Source organism: Patella vulgata, chromosome 2 (assembly GCF_932274485.2).
Source record: "Patella vulgata chromosome 2, xgPatVulg1.2, whole genome shotgun sequence".
In the NCBI taxonomy this organism is placed as follows: Eukaryota; Metazoa; Mollusca; class Gastropoda; family Patellidae; genus Patella; species Patella vulgata.
The window spans coordinates 38,794,474-38,808,958 of NC_065880.2; the positions used below are offsets into that span (position 1 = coordinate 38,794,474).

General features: G+C 37.1%; 1 protein-coding gene across 1 annotated transcript in view; it reads left to right on the forward strand.

Moving 5' to 3' along the window:
• LOC126811693 (glutamate receptor ionotropic, NMDA 2B) overlaps positions 1 to 14,274 on the forward strand; it is a 48,433-nt gene extending 34,159 nt beyond the window's left edge. The window contains exons 11-16 of the mRNA XM_050537526.1: positions 480 to 700; positions 2,035 to 2,195; positions 4,133 to 4,314; positions 4,996 to 5,258; positions 8,850 to 9,013; positions 11,657 to 14,274. Of these exons, the coding sequence (XP_050393483.1) occupies positions 480 to 700; positions 2,035 to 2,195; positions 4,133 to 4,314; positions 4,996 to 5,258; positions 8,850 to 9,013; positions 11,657 to 11,855 (1,190 nt within the window). The 3' untranslated portion in view covers positions 11,856 to 14,274. The remainder of the gene's footprint in view (positions 1 to 479; positions 701 to 2,034; positions 2,196 to 4,132; positions 4,315 to 4,995; positions 5,259 to 8,849; positions 9,014 to 11,656) is intronic.
• The last annotated feature ends 211 nt before the right edge of the window (positions 14,275 to 14,485 follow it).

Consider the following 14,485-nt stretch of genomic DNA (forward strand, 5'->3'; position numbering starts at 1 on the left):
GTTTTATACTTTCCATGGCCTACACTACACGAAGATCTGACCGATTGTACTGGAAGGTCGCGCCAGGGGTCGAGCTAGCGGCTTTTGAGCCTATGACGTCAGACATTGATTAATTAGTCAGCATTGACGTTTCTAGTGGTTTACCCACAGTTCCGTGCATCGCACACCAAGAACTCACCGTTACAGGCCGTTTCATTGGCTAATCCCTCACTTCAACCAGAATGCCAGTAATATAACAAATCTTCCAGATCCTAGTGTAGTGAAGACAAGTAAAACGAAATTTTGAACTCTACAAAAAACGAAACGAAATAGGATCTGTGTTTTAATCAGATTGTCTCGGTTGCTGAGTTCTTTTAAAATTCAATTTATTATTCTTATTGTATATGCAAATCGAAATTGCGAGGCTTGTTTATTTTATTACTTATAATCTACAGTTGTTTCCGATAAACTGTTATTTTATTTATTTTTTTTCATTTCAGAACATAAATTCTCTTTATTTCGATCTTTCTGGTTAATATGGGCGATGTTGCTAAGTGCCGCAGTGTCGACAGATACTCCCAGAAGTGTTTCCAGTCGGTTTCTAGCTAATATGTGGGCTTTATTTGCTTTAGTCTTCCTTGCCAGTTATACTGCCAACCTTGCCGCCTTTATGATTACAAAAGAAGAGTTTTATGATCTGTCTGGTATTAGAGATTGGAGGGTAAATTCAAGTTTTTAATCATTTCCAGCTCTCTGTGTTATTCAATTACGTATAATTCTGTGTTTTAATGGTGACACGTAAATGGTTCTGTCTGAATAACCTGAAATTATATTCTAGCATTATGTGACTTAAAGTGACAGTTCCACTAAAAATACCTTACAGATTTTAATTATAAAAAATGTACATCGTCTGCATGAGGTTCCAAATTTGCATTTAAAGATAAAGCCATATTCTATTATTAAGATACTTGCAAAACTCAAAATGTCCTATTATGATAAGGGGGATTAACAGTTACCCTGGAAGCGGGGATGCTAGTTATCAATGTGAAGTTATGGGTTTGATACAGACTACGCCCGAGTACGTGACATGGAGAGAAATGTGGTTTAACGTCCACTGGACACAAACTAGGTCATTTCGGGACTAACATAAATAATTCGCTTGCGCATAGGGGTCTTGGAAGGCGATCCTACTCCTTGTCACGTACAAGCAGGGAATCGAAACCACGCCACTTGACTCAATGACAGACCTCGTGATGCAACGCGCACGCGTTAAACATTAGGCCACCCAACCCCCGAGTCCAGCCAAAACAATGTGTTCTAGTAATGATAAACATGCCCCTTTTTCATTGTTATATTAGATTGTCTCTTTAAATTTATAGTAGATTGAAACAATCATTAATACCTGGACGTGTTCACCCTTGTTCAAGACTATTGTTGTTTATTATATTAATCATATTGTATAAAGTTGTAATGCCAAACATCGTTGACGTCAGATAAACAATTATTACATTAATATTGTTTGACATTGACATATGATATTATCAATAATGGAGATGGTTTTATTATTTAATTAGGAAGTTAGTTCTCCAATTTTGAACGTGTTGGTCGATTTTGTCGGTTAAATAGAAATGTCCAAGTCTATAGCCAAAATATTTTACGACCAAGATCTATTCGGTCAGTTTAATTACCACACATGTGGGGTTAGTTTAAATATAATAGAATTCGTAGAAGAATTAGAAATACGGGGATTTGTACATATATATTGGCCATGTTTCGGAGGGATAACTCTTATTAAGTAGCTTTGGTTTCTGAAATCCAAGTCCAGAGTATTTCGCTAAAATGTAATATAATGCCGTCACTACGACATTTCTGTGTGCGAAAAAATTAAATAGATCTAACACATATTATTCTACACCCTTTACCATATAGAAGACAATATCGGAAAATGAATATTTTCGATGTTGTTCTGAGAATTTGTTAAACACTGCCCACATTAAATGTGATATTGGCTGCAAAGTAGATTAAGAATCAAACCACGAAATCTTTATCTTTCAGTTACAAAACCCTCAGTCCATGAAACCGCCGTTTAAATTTGGTACCATTCCTTCGGGCAGTACAGAGAGTAATATTAAGAAGAACGATCCCGAGATGTGGAGATATATGAGAAAATATAATCAAACATCAGTACCTAATGCTATCATGGCCGTTAAAAGTCAGTAAGTTAACAGTTTATTAATATTTAACCACAGAGGATCGTATCATGTTTATCAATCGAGTTTTGTTTTATATTGTAGACCTCAGGGCAGTTCTACTGCTTTCGTTCGTTTGGCAGAAGTGGGTAACTATAAATCAAAATCGCGGTCATGCATCTTTTGAACTGCAGCTATTATGGTGGATTGCATTGAGATCTAAGCTGATGATACATGCAAATCCTGTCTGATCCCTTGATTTCTGCATAACCGTTGTAAAGGGTATTGCGTTAAAAATATTTCGGTGCAATTAAATCGATGATAAATCAATTATGATAAAAAAAAATGATTTTTGCTGTTTACTTATCTGTTCCCAAGATTTTAACAACCTAATACCTGATCTGGGAAACAAATATACCCTAGATCTCAGTGTAGCTAACCTGGATAGTGTATCTAATGGTGTGATTATTTTGTAGTAGTATGTCAACTCCAGGCTCCGATTTCACAAAACATTCTCAAACTTAAGTTAAGAATTTACTCAAAATTGTTCGCCTTGTTTTAACTAAAATATAGCACTTTATTTAAACTTTTGTTGTTTCAATACACCAATAAGAAAGGTTCGAGAGATTAATGATCGCGATCGAGGTTCGACGAAACAAGCACATGGATCCACGATCTCTTATCGGCCAGATAGATCATAACCATCTCTTTGGCACCCCCTGAAATTATTTCTGGAAACGTTCAGTTGGTATGTCACATGCTTAACGGTAAAATAGTGAGAAACTAAATGCCAGCATGTGTCACTACCTATTTTGCTCGGCATTCAATAATCATTAGCCGTGAAAGAGTAGCATTAAGTAGAATGTCGTGTCAGTAATTGAATTATTAAAATGTGTCTGTAAAACATTAAGAATAGTACATGGTCTTATCTGAAACACAGACAAGGACAATCGGCCAAAGTGTCAGTCTTTATTAAAATGCTTTTTAAAACAAAGACGTCTAAAAGGTGAATATATACATTCTATAAATTAATCCCCGCACCCCTGTGAAAAAATTGTCGACCATAAAAACAATAGATGTACATTGTCCGTCAATTTTACAGCACCCCTGAGAACACTTCCCACTCCCTCGTTGCTCTGAGCTAGTTACGGCCCAGGGGCGTGGGCATAGTTTCACATAGAACCAGTTCCATGCATTAAAAAGATTTGGGATGGCTGCTTTGATTATATGCTCAGACAGGTTACAATATGATCTAGCATAAAGTATTTCGTCTTAAAACGGGACTATAGTACCGCTATAAAGATTCCCTAAACGACCGAAGCCATTGTGGTAATGTCATCTTGATGGTAACCACTGGTATCAGATATGTCGCTGTTTTGCCAAACACATGTCGCCAAACACATTTGTCAGACTGACATACGTTTCAACTTCACATTATCACCATGTCAAATGGTATCCGTGGATAATGAATAATTTGGAATTAGTCACGAGATTCGGCAATTAATGTCCAGAAATACCATAGTATTAAATTAGACTCATGATTTTCTTGATATGTGATATTTTATTCACAAGTTAGTGTGTAGATATAGTGGTCGGTATACAAATATAAAACATAGAAGTGAACTTTATGAGTCTACCCAAGGAGTGATTATAGTCTTTAATGGCACACATATCGGGCCAATTATTTTATCATTAGGCGTCTAGAAATAAACAGTATTCTAAAGTCAGTTACTATAGTACTTCCATGGACTTTAAAATACATCTATTATAAGGATCATGGATCCATTGCATTCCATTCCATTCCAATTCTTAAAATTCTAACCAAAATGTACATGTTTTAAATATACAAGCTTTAACACCTCCACTTCGTATTACTTTAGATATATTTGAAGTGCTTTTTATTGATGTCGCCCATTTTGAAATCATTAACTTAATATACTTTCTTTCATTTTCTCTTAAATCAGAAAAATTCACGCCTTTATCTATGACGCCACAGTGCTTGAGTACGAAGCTGGGAGAGACGAAGGTTGTCGTCTGCGAACCGTTGGTAACTGGTACGCCATGACGGGATACGGAATTGGTTTCCCTCGAGGATCAAAATGGTTAACAAAAGTCAACGAAATTATTTTACAGTTAAATGATGAAGGTAAATGAACGAAACAATGTCTTGTCACGACTCACGTTAGTTATTTTAATGTTTTTGTAATGGCTGTGTAAACTGTAATCTTTAACTTTAGAGGCGAGACATGTTCTCTTTGTGAGATTCTTATTACATCCAGACATTCGTCTCATTAGGTTGTCGTAGTTGAGTAGAAGAGCACAGTGGATTTCTTTTTTTGTCCATGCTTATGGTCAATTATCCGATTATCCGATGGGAAATTTAACATTTACTCTGACATATTTGAATGATATGCTTTTAAATAGCTCAATCACTTTAAATGTTTAAACCACAGATTTGTATGCGAAGACATGCTCTTAATGCTTTACGCATATTAAATTGCACGACACAAAGTTCTGGAAGCAAGAGTTTGCATGCATCCATCTTAAAGCATCTGTTCTGAAAGATTAACCCATTGTGGCATGGATTGAGTTTAAAGTTCCAGCAAAAGATTACTTTGGACATTTGGGGTGTTTTTTTGTGGGGTTCTTAACCATAATTATTGTGTAACATTGTTTATATTATATGTATGTATGTATGTATGTATGTATGTATGTATGTAATATTGTACAGTGTATTTCAATAAAAAACTGTTTATAAAAAAATATCCGGTGTTTTGGAACGAGTAATATACAGCAATAGTTTAACCAACAATTTTGCTATTTTAAGGTGAAACAGAGCGATTGAAAAAGTTTTGGTTAAAGGGTGCCTGTAGAACCAAACAGAAACATGGTGTTACAAAGCGAAGTTTCGGCAAAGCTGTTTCAAGCCATACATTAGGAATTTTAAATTTTACTAGTGCTTTCATTCTATTGGCTTGTGGTATAGCTCTTGGTGCCCTTTTACATTTTCTAGAACATCTGTATTATCGTTGTGGTCGACAGAGATTGAAAGAATTAGATAAGAAAGGGTGCTGTTCTCTTGTTAGTTATGTAAGTACTTACTCCTAGTTTCAACTTCTATACCTACTATGTGTGATACAATAACACAGTCCTGGGTTTCTTGGTCCTCATGAAGTAAAAGCGGCGTAGTCCAGGTCACACTCACAGTAATGGCCTTAGGATATTTCGAGTCTGTGGAGAGTATATTTACTCATCTCCACGCCACCCCTTGACATAAGTCAAATTGTTTTTCAGTGTTATAGGAAAATTACGGGTAACATCCACACCGAAAAGTGAACTGTGACGAGTCCAATTTTCTGTTAAGTTATTGACTTTGGGCTAATCGATATTGTCTATCTACCAAGATGACTCGGTGATTCTTAGACATCATAAAAAAGATTTTATTAACATTGTTTATCTAAGGACTATCTAAAGTTTATCTAAGGACTATCTAAAGTTTATCTAAAGTTTATCTAAGGACTATCTAAAGTTTATCTAAGGACTAATATAATATTTTGATATCGCCATTCTACTGCTGCTTCATAATAGTTACACTAACTAAATGTGAGTAAGGTCTACATTACAATAAATACCAGGGCCGGTGGAAGCAATTCTTGATTGGGGAGGCTACTATCCTAGGACTTCAGGCGCCTTGGCCCCGGAAGCTCCTGGGGATCTAGAGACGCTTTCTGGCTAATGAAATTACTCAGCAGTGTCTCTAAATCCCTTACCATGCAAGCACATTCGATGGTGGCTTCCTGTGATGTTGAACTTGACAAATGTATGCATAATAATTCCAAGGTTTTTGGACACTCTAGAGGTCACAATTTTTATACGATTTTGATGAAACTGACAATGTATGTTTATAACCGAAATATCTTGACATGTTTAGCTTGTGGGCCTTCTAGACCTCACAGTTTTTATTTGATTGTCAAAACCGTTCAAATATATCACCGTTGCACCATAATTTCGTGAAAATCGGACCGAAACTGCCCGACAAAATGGCCGCTACCCTTAAAAGCATGTAATAGGTTCGAATTTTCATCCAATTATGATATATCCTAAAGGCCCGGGTTCCTTTCGATATTGGTAGGCTTTGGACCGTAGCTTTCTGAATTATAACCCCTAATTTACGAAATATTACGTTTTTAGCTTGTGGACCCTCTAGAGGTCACCATTTTTATCTTATTTCCAAAACCGTTCAAATGTATCACTGCTACATCATAATTATGAATTTCCTGAAAATCGGACCGAAACTTTCAGTATAAAAGCACGTAATACCAAGTTTGTGGACCATCTAGAAGCTCCATAACTTTCGGGCAGACGGGTAAAGTGAAAATAAAAATTAATATTTCATCTAGTTGGCAAAATAAAGTGCCCGAAATCTAATAACACACTAATTTTACTTTTCTATTCATTGAATACCACAAAGTTGTACTGAATTGACTATAGATTTTCTGGAGTCACGCTACTTGTGTGCGACATTTTTTGGGCATTGATTATATTTTGTGAATGTAGCTGCAACAGTCTGATTGGATGGTTGAAATTCGGATCGGCATAGAGTGGGATTTCGGTTGAAAACCGATTGGAAACTTTGAAGTTGCTTAATTCACGGGCTAGAAAAGCAGAAAAACGCATTTGTAGTGGTTAAATTTTCTAAATGTTCTCGGGGAGCGCGAGGTCCCATACCCCGCGACGATTGATTTGAGATTTAGGTAAGTCACCTAAAGTAGGCTATATTGGACCACATTGAAGTATCTTTATTCACGGGATGGTCTAGCAGGAAAACGCGTTTGCTGCAGATAAATTTTCAAACATTCATCGAGTTCGTACGCCTATCACCGGATTTATCTGATATTTCTAGTTTTATCTTAATAAAAGGACACCGGCGAAACGTGAAACATCCTTCATAAAAGGCTTCTGGTTATTAAAGAATTTAAAAATTACGTCATGCTCCAAATGTATAAATAATGAATTTATTTATCGTTATACACATTCACTCATCGTCTTCTTTATATTATATATTACTATTGGCATACTTATTAAACAAGAACGTTACACAAATATCTATTTTATTTTTAAACATGGGGGCATAGACGGTCTGACAATTAATTTTATTTGCGCAAACCAGTGAGATGTTACATAGAAATAGAAGATGTTAATACAACCGTCTTAATGCTAGGTTCCCACTATCACGATTCGCGCCAGGAAAACGTGTCTGCGGCCGTCAAATTTTCCAAATTATCCTGGGGGAGGGGGGCGTTACATGTTAAGCTCTGTCCCTTCGCCTCTCGCAGACGACCGGCACCACCTTCTGTTTCACGCAATTATTTTTGCGGGGCAATTCAGGTTCTGCCCCCCCCCCCCCCGCTTACATTCATTGAGCCCGTACACCTTTGCTCGCAACTAGGGGTCTCTCAACACAGGGATCAGTATAGAGCATAATAGAAGTCTCACTTCTATGTTAAAATCAGACCTCGTTGTATCTAACTGCATAATTACTTGCGTGCAATCCCAGAGAAAAGAGTACCCGCCCCCTCCCCCGTAGCCGCCCCACTCCACCGGGCCTGAATACTGTTCAAATTATACATTTCTTAGTCTTTTAGAGCTTTTGAGGGAGTGTGTCTATTCTTCCCGTTCAATCAAATCTCTCCTAAGTCAGGCACGCTGGCAGTCCTTCGTTTAATCTGGGGTCTTCCCTAAAACTTTGGACAGTGATTTAAGGTACTAAAAACGGCCATGGTATTGTTCGTCTCCAAGCAGTATTGTTTACATTGTAACCGTTTTGATAGCCTCATCTGTCACGCAATTAGTTTTTCTGCAATATTCTGCTATGCACTGCCCACGGTTAATTGGGCGTAATAAATTTCTTGAATCATGGAGCTCTGTTTAAACCCGAATGATATTGTTACGCAGTTAGGTATTGGTTGTTAAAGATACATTATGGGAGATTCGATAACGAGTTGGGAGTTCGCACTATAATAGTTAAAAACTAGATAATGTAAAGGCAATTTGCTGAGAACTAAGCGGTTGAAATTTCCGGCTAGCCTCGACCATCATTACTAAAGGCAGTACGATAAACAGCATAGTCTCGATTATCCATTTAATCGTTAAATCGTGAATCGTTTAAAAGATATGCAGTAAATCGGCTCATAATCCACTGAAGATCGTAGGCTAGCATAACCATCTAGAGTTGATTATGGTCTGGATAGGTTAATTAATGTCTAATTAATAATTTAGATAACATTTCAGGCCTAAAGAAAGACCTGCAATAGACAAATTTAGCTCTTGTATAATGTATGTTTAATCGGGCTATTGACCAGTCATAATTTGAACAGAAATTTGCTTTCATTACAGCAGTGTTTGAATGAGATTAGGTCTAATTAAACGAAACATTACAAGGAGTATAGTATGACGCGTGTTTGGTTTCTGACAGTCCAAGTCTTAATATTTAAATATTTAATGACAGATATACTGGGTTGTCACAAAAGTGTCAAAATTAAGAAATTCGCCTTTTAAAACCGGTAAGAACCTGAAAAAATAATGAGATTTGAAAAGTTCATCAATAATAGCCTTTCTTGTACTGTTAATATGTGATTATAACATTATGATGTATCTATATGTAGGTCGTCTGTATTTCAGGGCATGGGCAACTCCTTGTCTAGAACAAATACTGTTAGTGACGTCATACATTTTCACAGAAAACATCGGTGTAAAAACAGATTTTGTGAGGTACAGTTCTGGAAAGCTCAACACCAGTTAGATGTAGCTTTACTAAAAATAGAAAGATTACAAAAAACATTGAAGTAAGTAACACCTTATTTGATCGGTTGGGGGTGGTTTTGCTGTTTGACTAGGTACTGGGTTTGACTCCGTTCCTTATGCATGGAGCTCGAATGAAATAACGTATAGATTTGGTTACCCTGTTTCCAACCATTTAAGGGTTTAAAGACACGGGTCATTCACAATTCGTTGCGGGGGGACGGGGGTGGATGGCCGAATGGTTAGTGCGTGCGCGTTGTATCATAAGGTTTCGATTCCCCGGTTGTACGTGACAAGGAGTATGGTCGCCTGTCCAACCTCGTGGGTTTTGTCCGGGTCCGGTGGTTTACTCCCACTGCTAAAGACTCCTCAAGCAAGCGAACTATTAAAATAAAATTGGACCATATATTATTCTCGAAATTACCTAGTTTGTGTCAAGTGGACGTTAAACCACATCTCTCTCTCTCTCCCTCTCTCTCTCTCTCTCCCTCTCTTCAATACGTTGCAGTATAATGCCACAATTCATCCAAGATATTTTGATCCTTAACATATGTGTAAGGTGCATCTACATCAGACAGAAACTGTGGCCTTTAGAGGATCCACAACCCTGGTATATGTATTAGATGCGATTTCAGGTTTGATTTCCACGGACGGAAATGGCCGACGGCATGATATGTCTAAATGAAAAAGGAATCGCCCAAAGTACTTCAGTAAGTAACCAACAAAGGAAAGATGTGTTAGATACATTATTCTACATATCATATCCCAAATTTAAATCATTTAATAAAAGTATAAATAATTGAAATTTTAACAAAGCAACGTAATACCGACAATGGAGATTAATAAAACCCACAGACAAGAATAACATATCGTATCTATCAGAGGCCGGAGAAAGAGTCCGCAGATTATGACTAGCCTTTCTGTTCTAGCTGGTATACATATAGAAAGAGTAGTTTGGTGTAACGTCCACTCGACACAAACAAGATCATATTGGGACTAACATAAAATATGATATACCACAATTTTATTTCAATAATTCCATTGCGCTTAGGGGACTTGTGCAGTGGGAAGAAACCGAACCCTTAGAAAATCCACGAATTCGGGCAGGCGACGCTACTCCTTGTCGCGTACAAGCTTGAGATCGAAACCACGCCACTTGACTCCGTCACCGTAGCTGGTACACACTGTTTGTTAAAAGCACAATAAATTTAGCAAGATAATAATATATATGTCTATGTTTCTCCCCCATATGTAATATTATTATAATGAAGAATATTCATGCTGTATGATTATGCACCAATATTTACGACCCACTGAGGAATTGATGCTAGACTTTTCATTAAAAATATTGATTAAAACGTGAACCATACGCTTTAAAACAAGTATCTGCAGGCATAATTTATAAACTTTCAAGAACAAAATACGTGTTTGCCACCCACTATATACTTGAGTGACTTATTAAAGGCCCTGTCCCACCGGAGGCACTGTTTGCTGACTTTGACAACCTTAGATATTCTTGGAGAGAACTGCAGAGCACTAGAGCAACCTTCGATATTCGGATTCCGTATACAAACCATGGTATAGCATGCAGTCATTCATATTTTATAAAGATGTCTTTTTCACGTTAAGTCCAAGCGACTATCATGTATTCATGGTACATACTTTCTAAATGTATATATACTGTCATAATGTACAATTTACATGCTGCCCAAAAAGGGTGTTTTATGTAATAAAATATCTATCTATCTATTCGTTCTGCCATTGTGAGGGCATTTTTGGAAAAGCATTGCCATTCCCGGCTTTCCGTGTAATTCCTGAGACGTTTTCATCAAATATCAGTACCAGTTTCGCTAATATTTTACTACGGTATACACCATGGTTTATTTCTACAGCCAATGTACCACCCAATATCGTATTTCATTTCATCCTTCCCTTCTTCTCCTGCTGTTACTAGTATTTCAGGATTAACCAACAGTTGATAAACCGCGTTCGGATAAGGTCTTCACGGCCTCCCCCAACGCCCGGACCTGGCTACACTACGAGATAATATTGTATATCTAGAGAGTGGTTTTTATTATTTTTTTACTTTATAAAATAGAATGAAATTGGCTTTAACGTCCAAATTTCCGGTACCAACTAGGCTAATGAAGATTGTAGACGGGCATGAGCCATGCAGTGTGCTATGGGTGAAATTTTGCCCAGAAAGCGGTGCTACGATCTACTCTTATATCGAATTCCAACTGACGTGGGTTCTTTTACGTCCTTGTCAGGCCCTCTGACCTACAACCTTGACAAGGGGGCCCACATCGGAACATCCCGAGGAACTTTCTCGGCAAGCACTGGGAACGAACTTGGGACCCCCAGGCTAGCGAGCCAGTATCTTACTCGCTGAGCCACATGGTCCCCTTTTACTTTATAACTTAAACATCTGTAAATCGCCGACCTTTGATTAGTAAGTATGTGTGGAAGTCCAATTAATTCTTGTAAATACCAGAAGCTCTTTTGGCTTCCATCTCATTTGCTGAAACATCATCAGCTGCCCTATAATCAAATTGTTCAGGAGCTGCTTCTCAATTATTTCTTTAGAGGCCATTTTGAACTTTTGTTCTGAAGAAAATAATAAAGATTGCCCGCTGTATGTTATCCCGAGAGAATCATGTCGTGCTTTATTCCAATTCTTATTTCAGGCGATTAAATGTAGAAAAAGATAGAGAAGCCGTGTGGAAATATGACCCACATGTGAGAAGACATCCCAATGGCTGTATAAGTGAAAAAAGGGACGTTGATGACACCGATCAAAATGAACATTTAAGTATTCAAGATTCAGAGTTAATTGGTGATCAGCCATTATTAAAATGTAATATAGAGCGAGAAAGTTCTTTCTGATAGCATCTTCCATGTCTCCATCTTTTATTTATTGTCGTCATATAAATTTATTTCATACAGTAAGTAATGATAATCCGATTACGTAAAGTAAAGGCGACATCTTTACAGCTCGTGGTTTAAAGTAACAACTTTTCTTCATTCTACAAGAACTGGATACATCATTATGTGCGTGCAACTATTATGTGGTATTATTTTTGTGAGGTTTAATAGGCCTCGAAACAATTTCTGAAATCTTGTGCGGTGTGTTATTCAAAACATATAGCTGTTGTTTCTCAATGTTTAAAGGGAGTGAACTTTGTTTTCTTTTTGCGTACTAATATACGTTTTAGATATTTGATGTTATTGTTAATTACGGTTATGTCTTCCGGGAGACTGAGATTTTAGGAGTGAAGAGAGACAGTTTTCTTACGTTATTTATATACAGCGTCCGTCCATCGGACTCGGTATTATAATATGGAGGCTGATTTCAGATCGATCTGTATCACTTGTGTGCAGAACAACATCTATGATAAGTTTGTGTTGGGAAGACCTGACAGGAAACCTCACCTTTCCTGTATGGAAAATTTATTTTATTTTTGGGTGAGAATGAATTCAACCAATCATATAGGCTTAAACCAGACTTTAAACAGAACTGGCAACTAATGGGGAAGTAGTTACATCAGGGTCCTGTTTCACGAAATTTTAACTAAAGATAAAATCCAAATTTTAGTAGATACTTCAATTTTGATTGGCTAAGCACTACAATCAGTCTAATATTATCCAATCAAATTACTAAAATTTGGATTTTATCTTAGTTAAAATTTCGTGAAACAGACCCCTATATTATAAAGTTGACCAAAATACAATGGGAAACGAAATAACAATTGCATTTAATGACATTTTTGGTCGTTCATGAATGGCGGAGTTCCTGTATATTTGTGTACCTCTGGGTGATGTTAAGCCCGGGTGTTAAAATGCATTATTCGCCCATGCATCTCTGTCTTAAAGCCTTAAATGTTATATAAATTATTAATTAGACATTTATTAACATGACAAGACCATAATCAACTCTCTAGTCCATCGGTTGGCCCCGATTCTACGTAGATTATAACGGTTCTGCCATTTAATTTAAAAATAGAGAAGCGAGGCTAAGTCTCGAATACACCAGTACCGTGGTTACGATAATAAAAAATCAATGCACCCATATTGTCAAAACTACAAACAGTGATAACGGGGCTCAGAATAAGGTAATTTTAATGAAATTTTTAAAATATTCATTTGTAATTATCTATTTTCGACCTGTTATAAAAAGAACGGTCAGCTCTTTGTCTAAATCTTACATAATGCCACTTTAATTGTTATGTACAGTCAAAGCCCAGCTTAGACATGGGCCCGAGGGCCCCGTGGTTTAGGTGGACCCCGCGGTTCATGGGAAAAACAGAGAAAAAATTCAAATACCAGATGAAAGTTTCACGGTAATCGATCTAGCGGCGCGAGGGCGGAGACTGAGCTATCCCTCAACCTTCTCTGTGAAGTTCCAGTAGGTCATCGGTCTAGGCTTCGAGCGGCGCGATGGGCGGAGACTGGGTGTGAGTCTGCAATCCCCCAACCTTCTCTGTGGTCGAAACCCGTGACGTAGGTCGCATTCATAACTGAATGGATTTCGTATGTGATCAGATATTATGTAATTATTCTTGTATTACGGGCCGTTTAATTGTGTGTTACGCATGCGTGCCATTCAAAAGGCTATGAAATAATCTTTTGTCAGACATATTGATGACGATGGTGTCATACGGTCGAATTTTGTCCTGTAAATATCTTTTTCCCCCCTTTGCATTCATTTTACAATAACATACATATATATTCTGGATTTAACTCAATATCATCCACAGTCTTCGAAATTAAAAACACGACTTATTGGTCAATTTAAATCAACATTGATGTTATGTTACCGTGAAAAATTGGGCTTCTGATATCCAATATTTAAGACAAAATGGAAATTTTAAAATTGACACACGATTCGTGTGCCAGAATGTTTTCGAGTGCCATTTGTAATGAAGCAACTCGATGAACGAGGCTAAACATACCCCACATGAGGATATACTATCCCGATGTAGGCTGAAATAATCAGACGCCTAAGACAGTCATTCAGTTTGGATTCTTTGCCGAACATAACTCATTAGAAATTATAGTAAAAACAAAAACAACTGAATGTAAATCAGTTTATATACATTCATATTACATTAGTTTATGCGTTGCGACCCTTTTGTGTCTATTTCTAGGTGCCGAAGAATAGGGATTTAGCTCCTTTAACTCAAGCTCTAAGTTCGAACATCGTTCTAGGGGAAATAACTCCGTCGGCATTAAATAACAACATTCTGTGGGGCGTAATGATTAAAAAATAGTGTACATTCCTTAAATATGCTGATTTTGTTTTATAATAAAGATTTGGTGAATATGGTCTTATTGTTTTTCTGATTGTCATCTTTGATATGACATGAAATGTTCGTTCCGTGTTAACGTTTTAGTTTATTCTTTTTTAACCGAATCTGACAGAGCCCCATCCATCCACTTTCAGTACACGGTCAACCATTAAAAGAATGGTGATATTAGAGCAAAAATAGATTAATTCGGACAACCGAACTCAACCA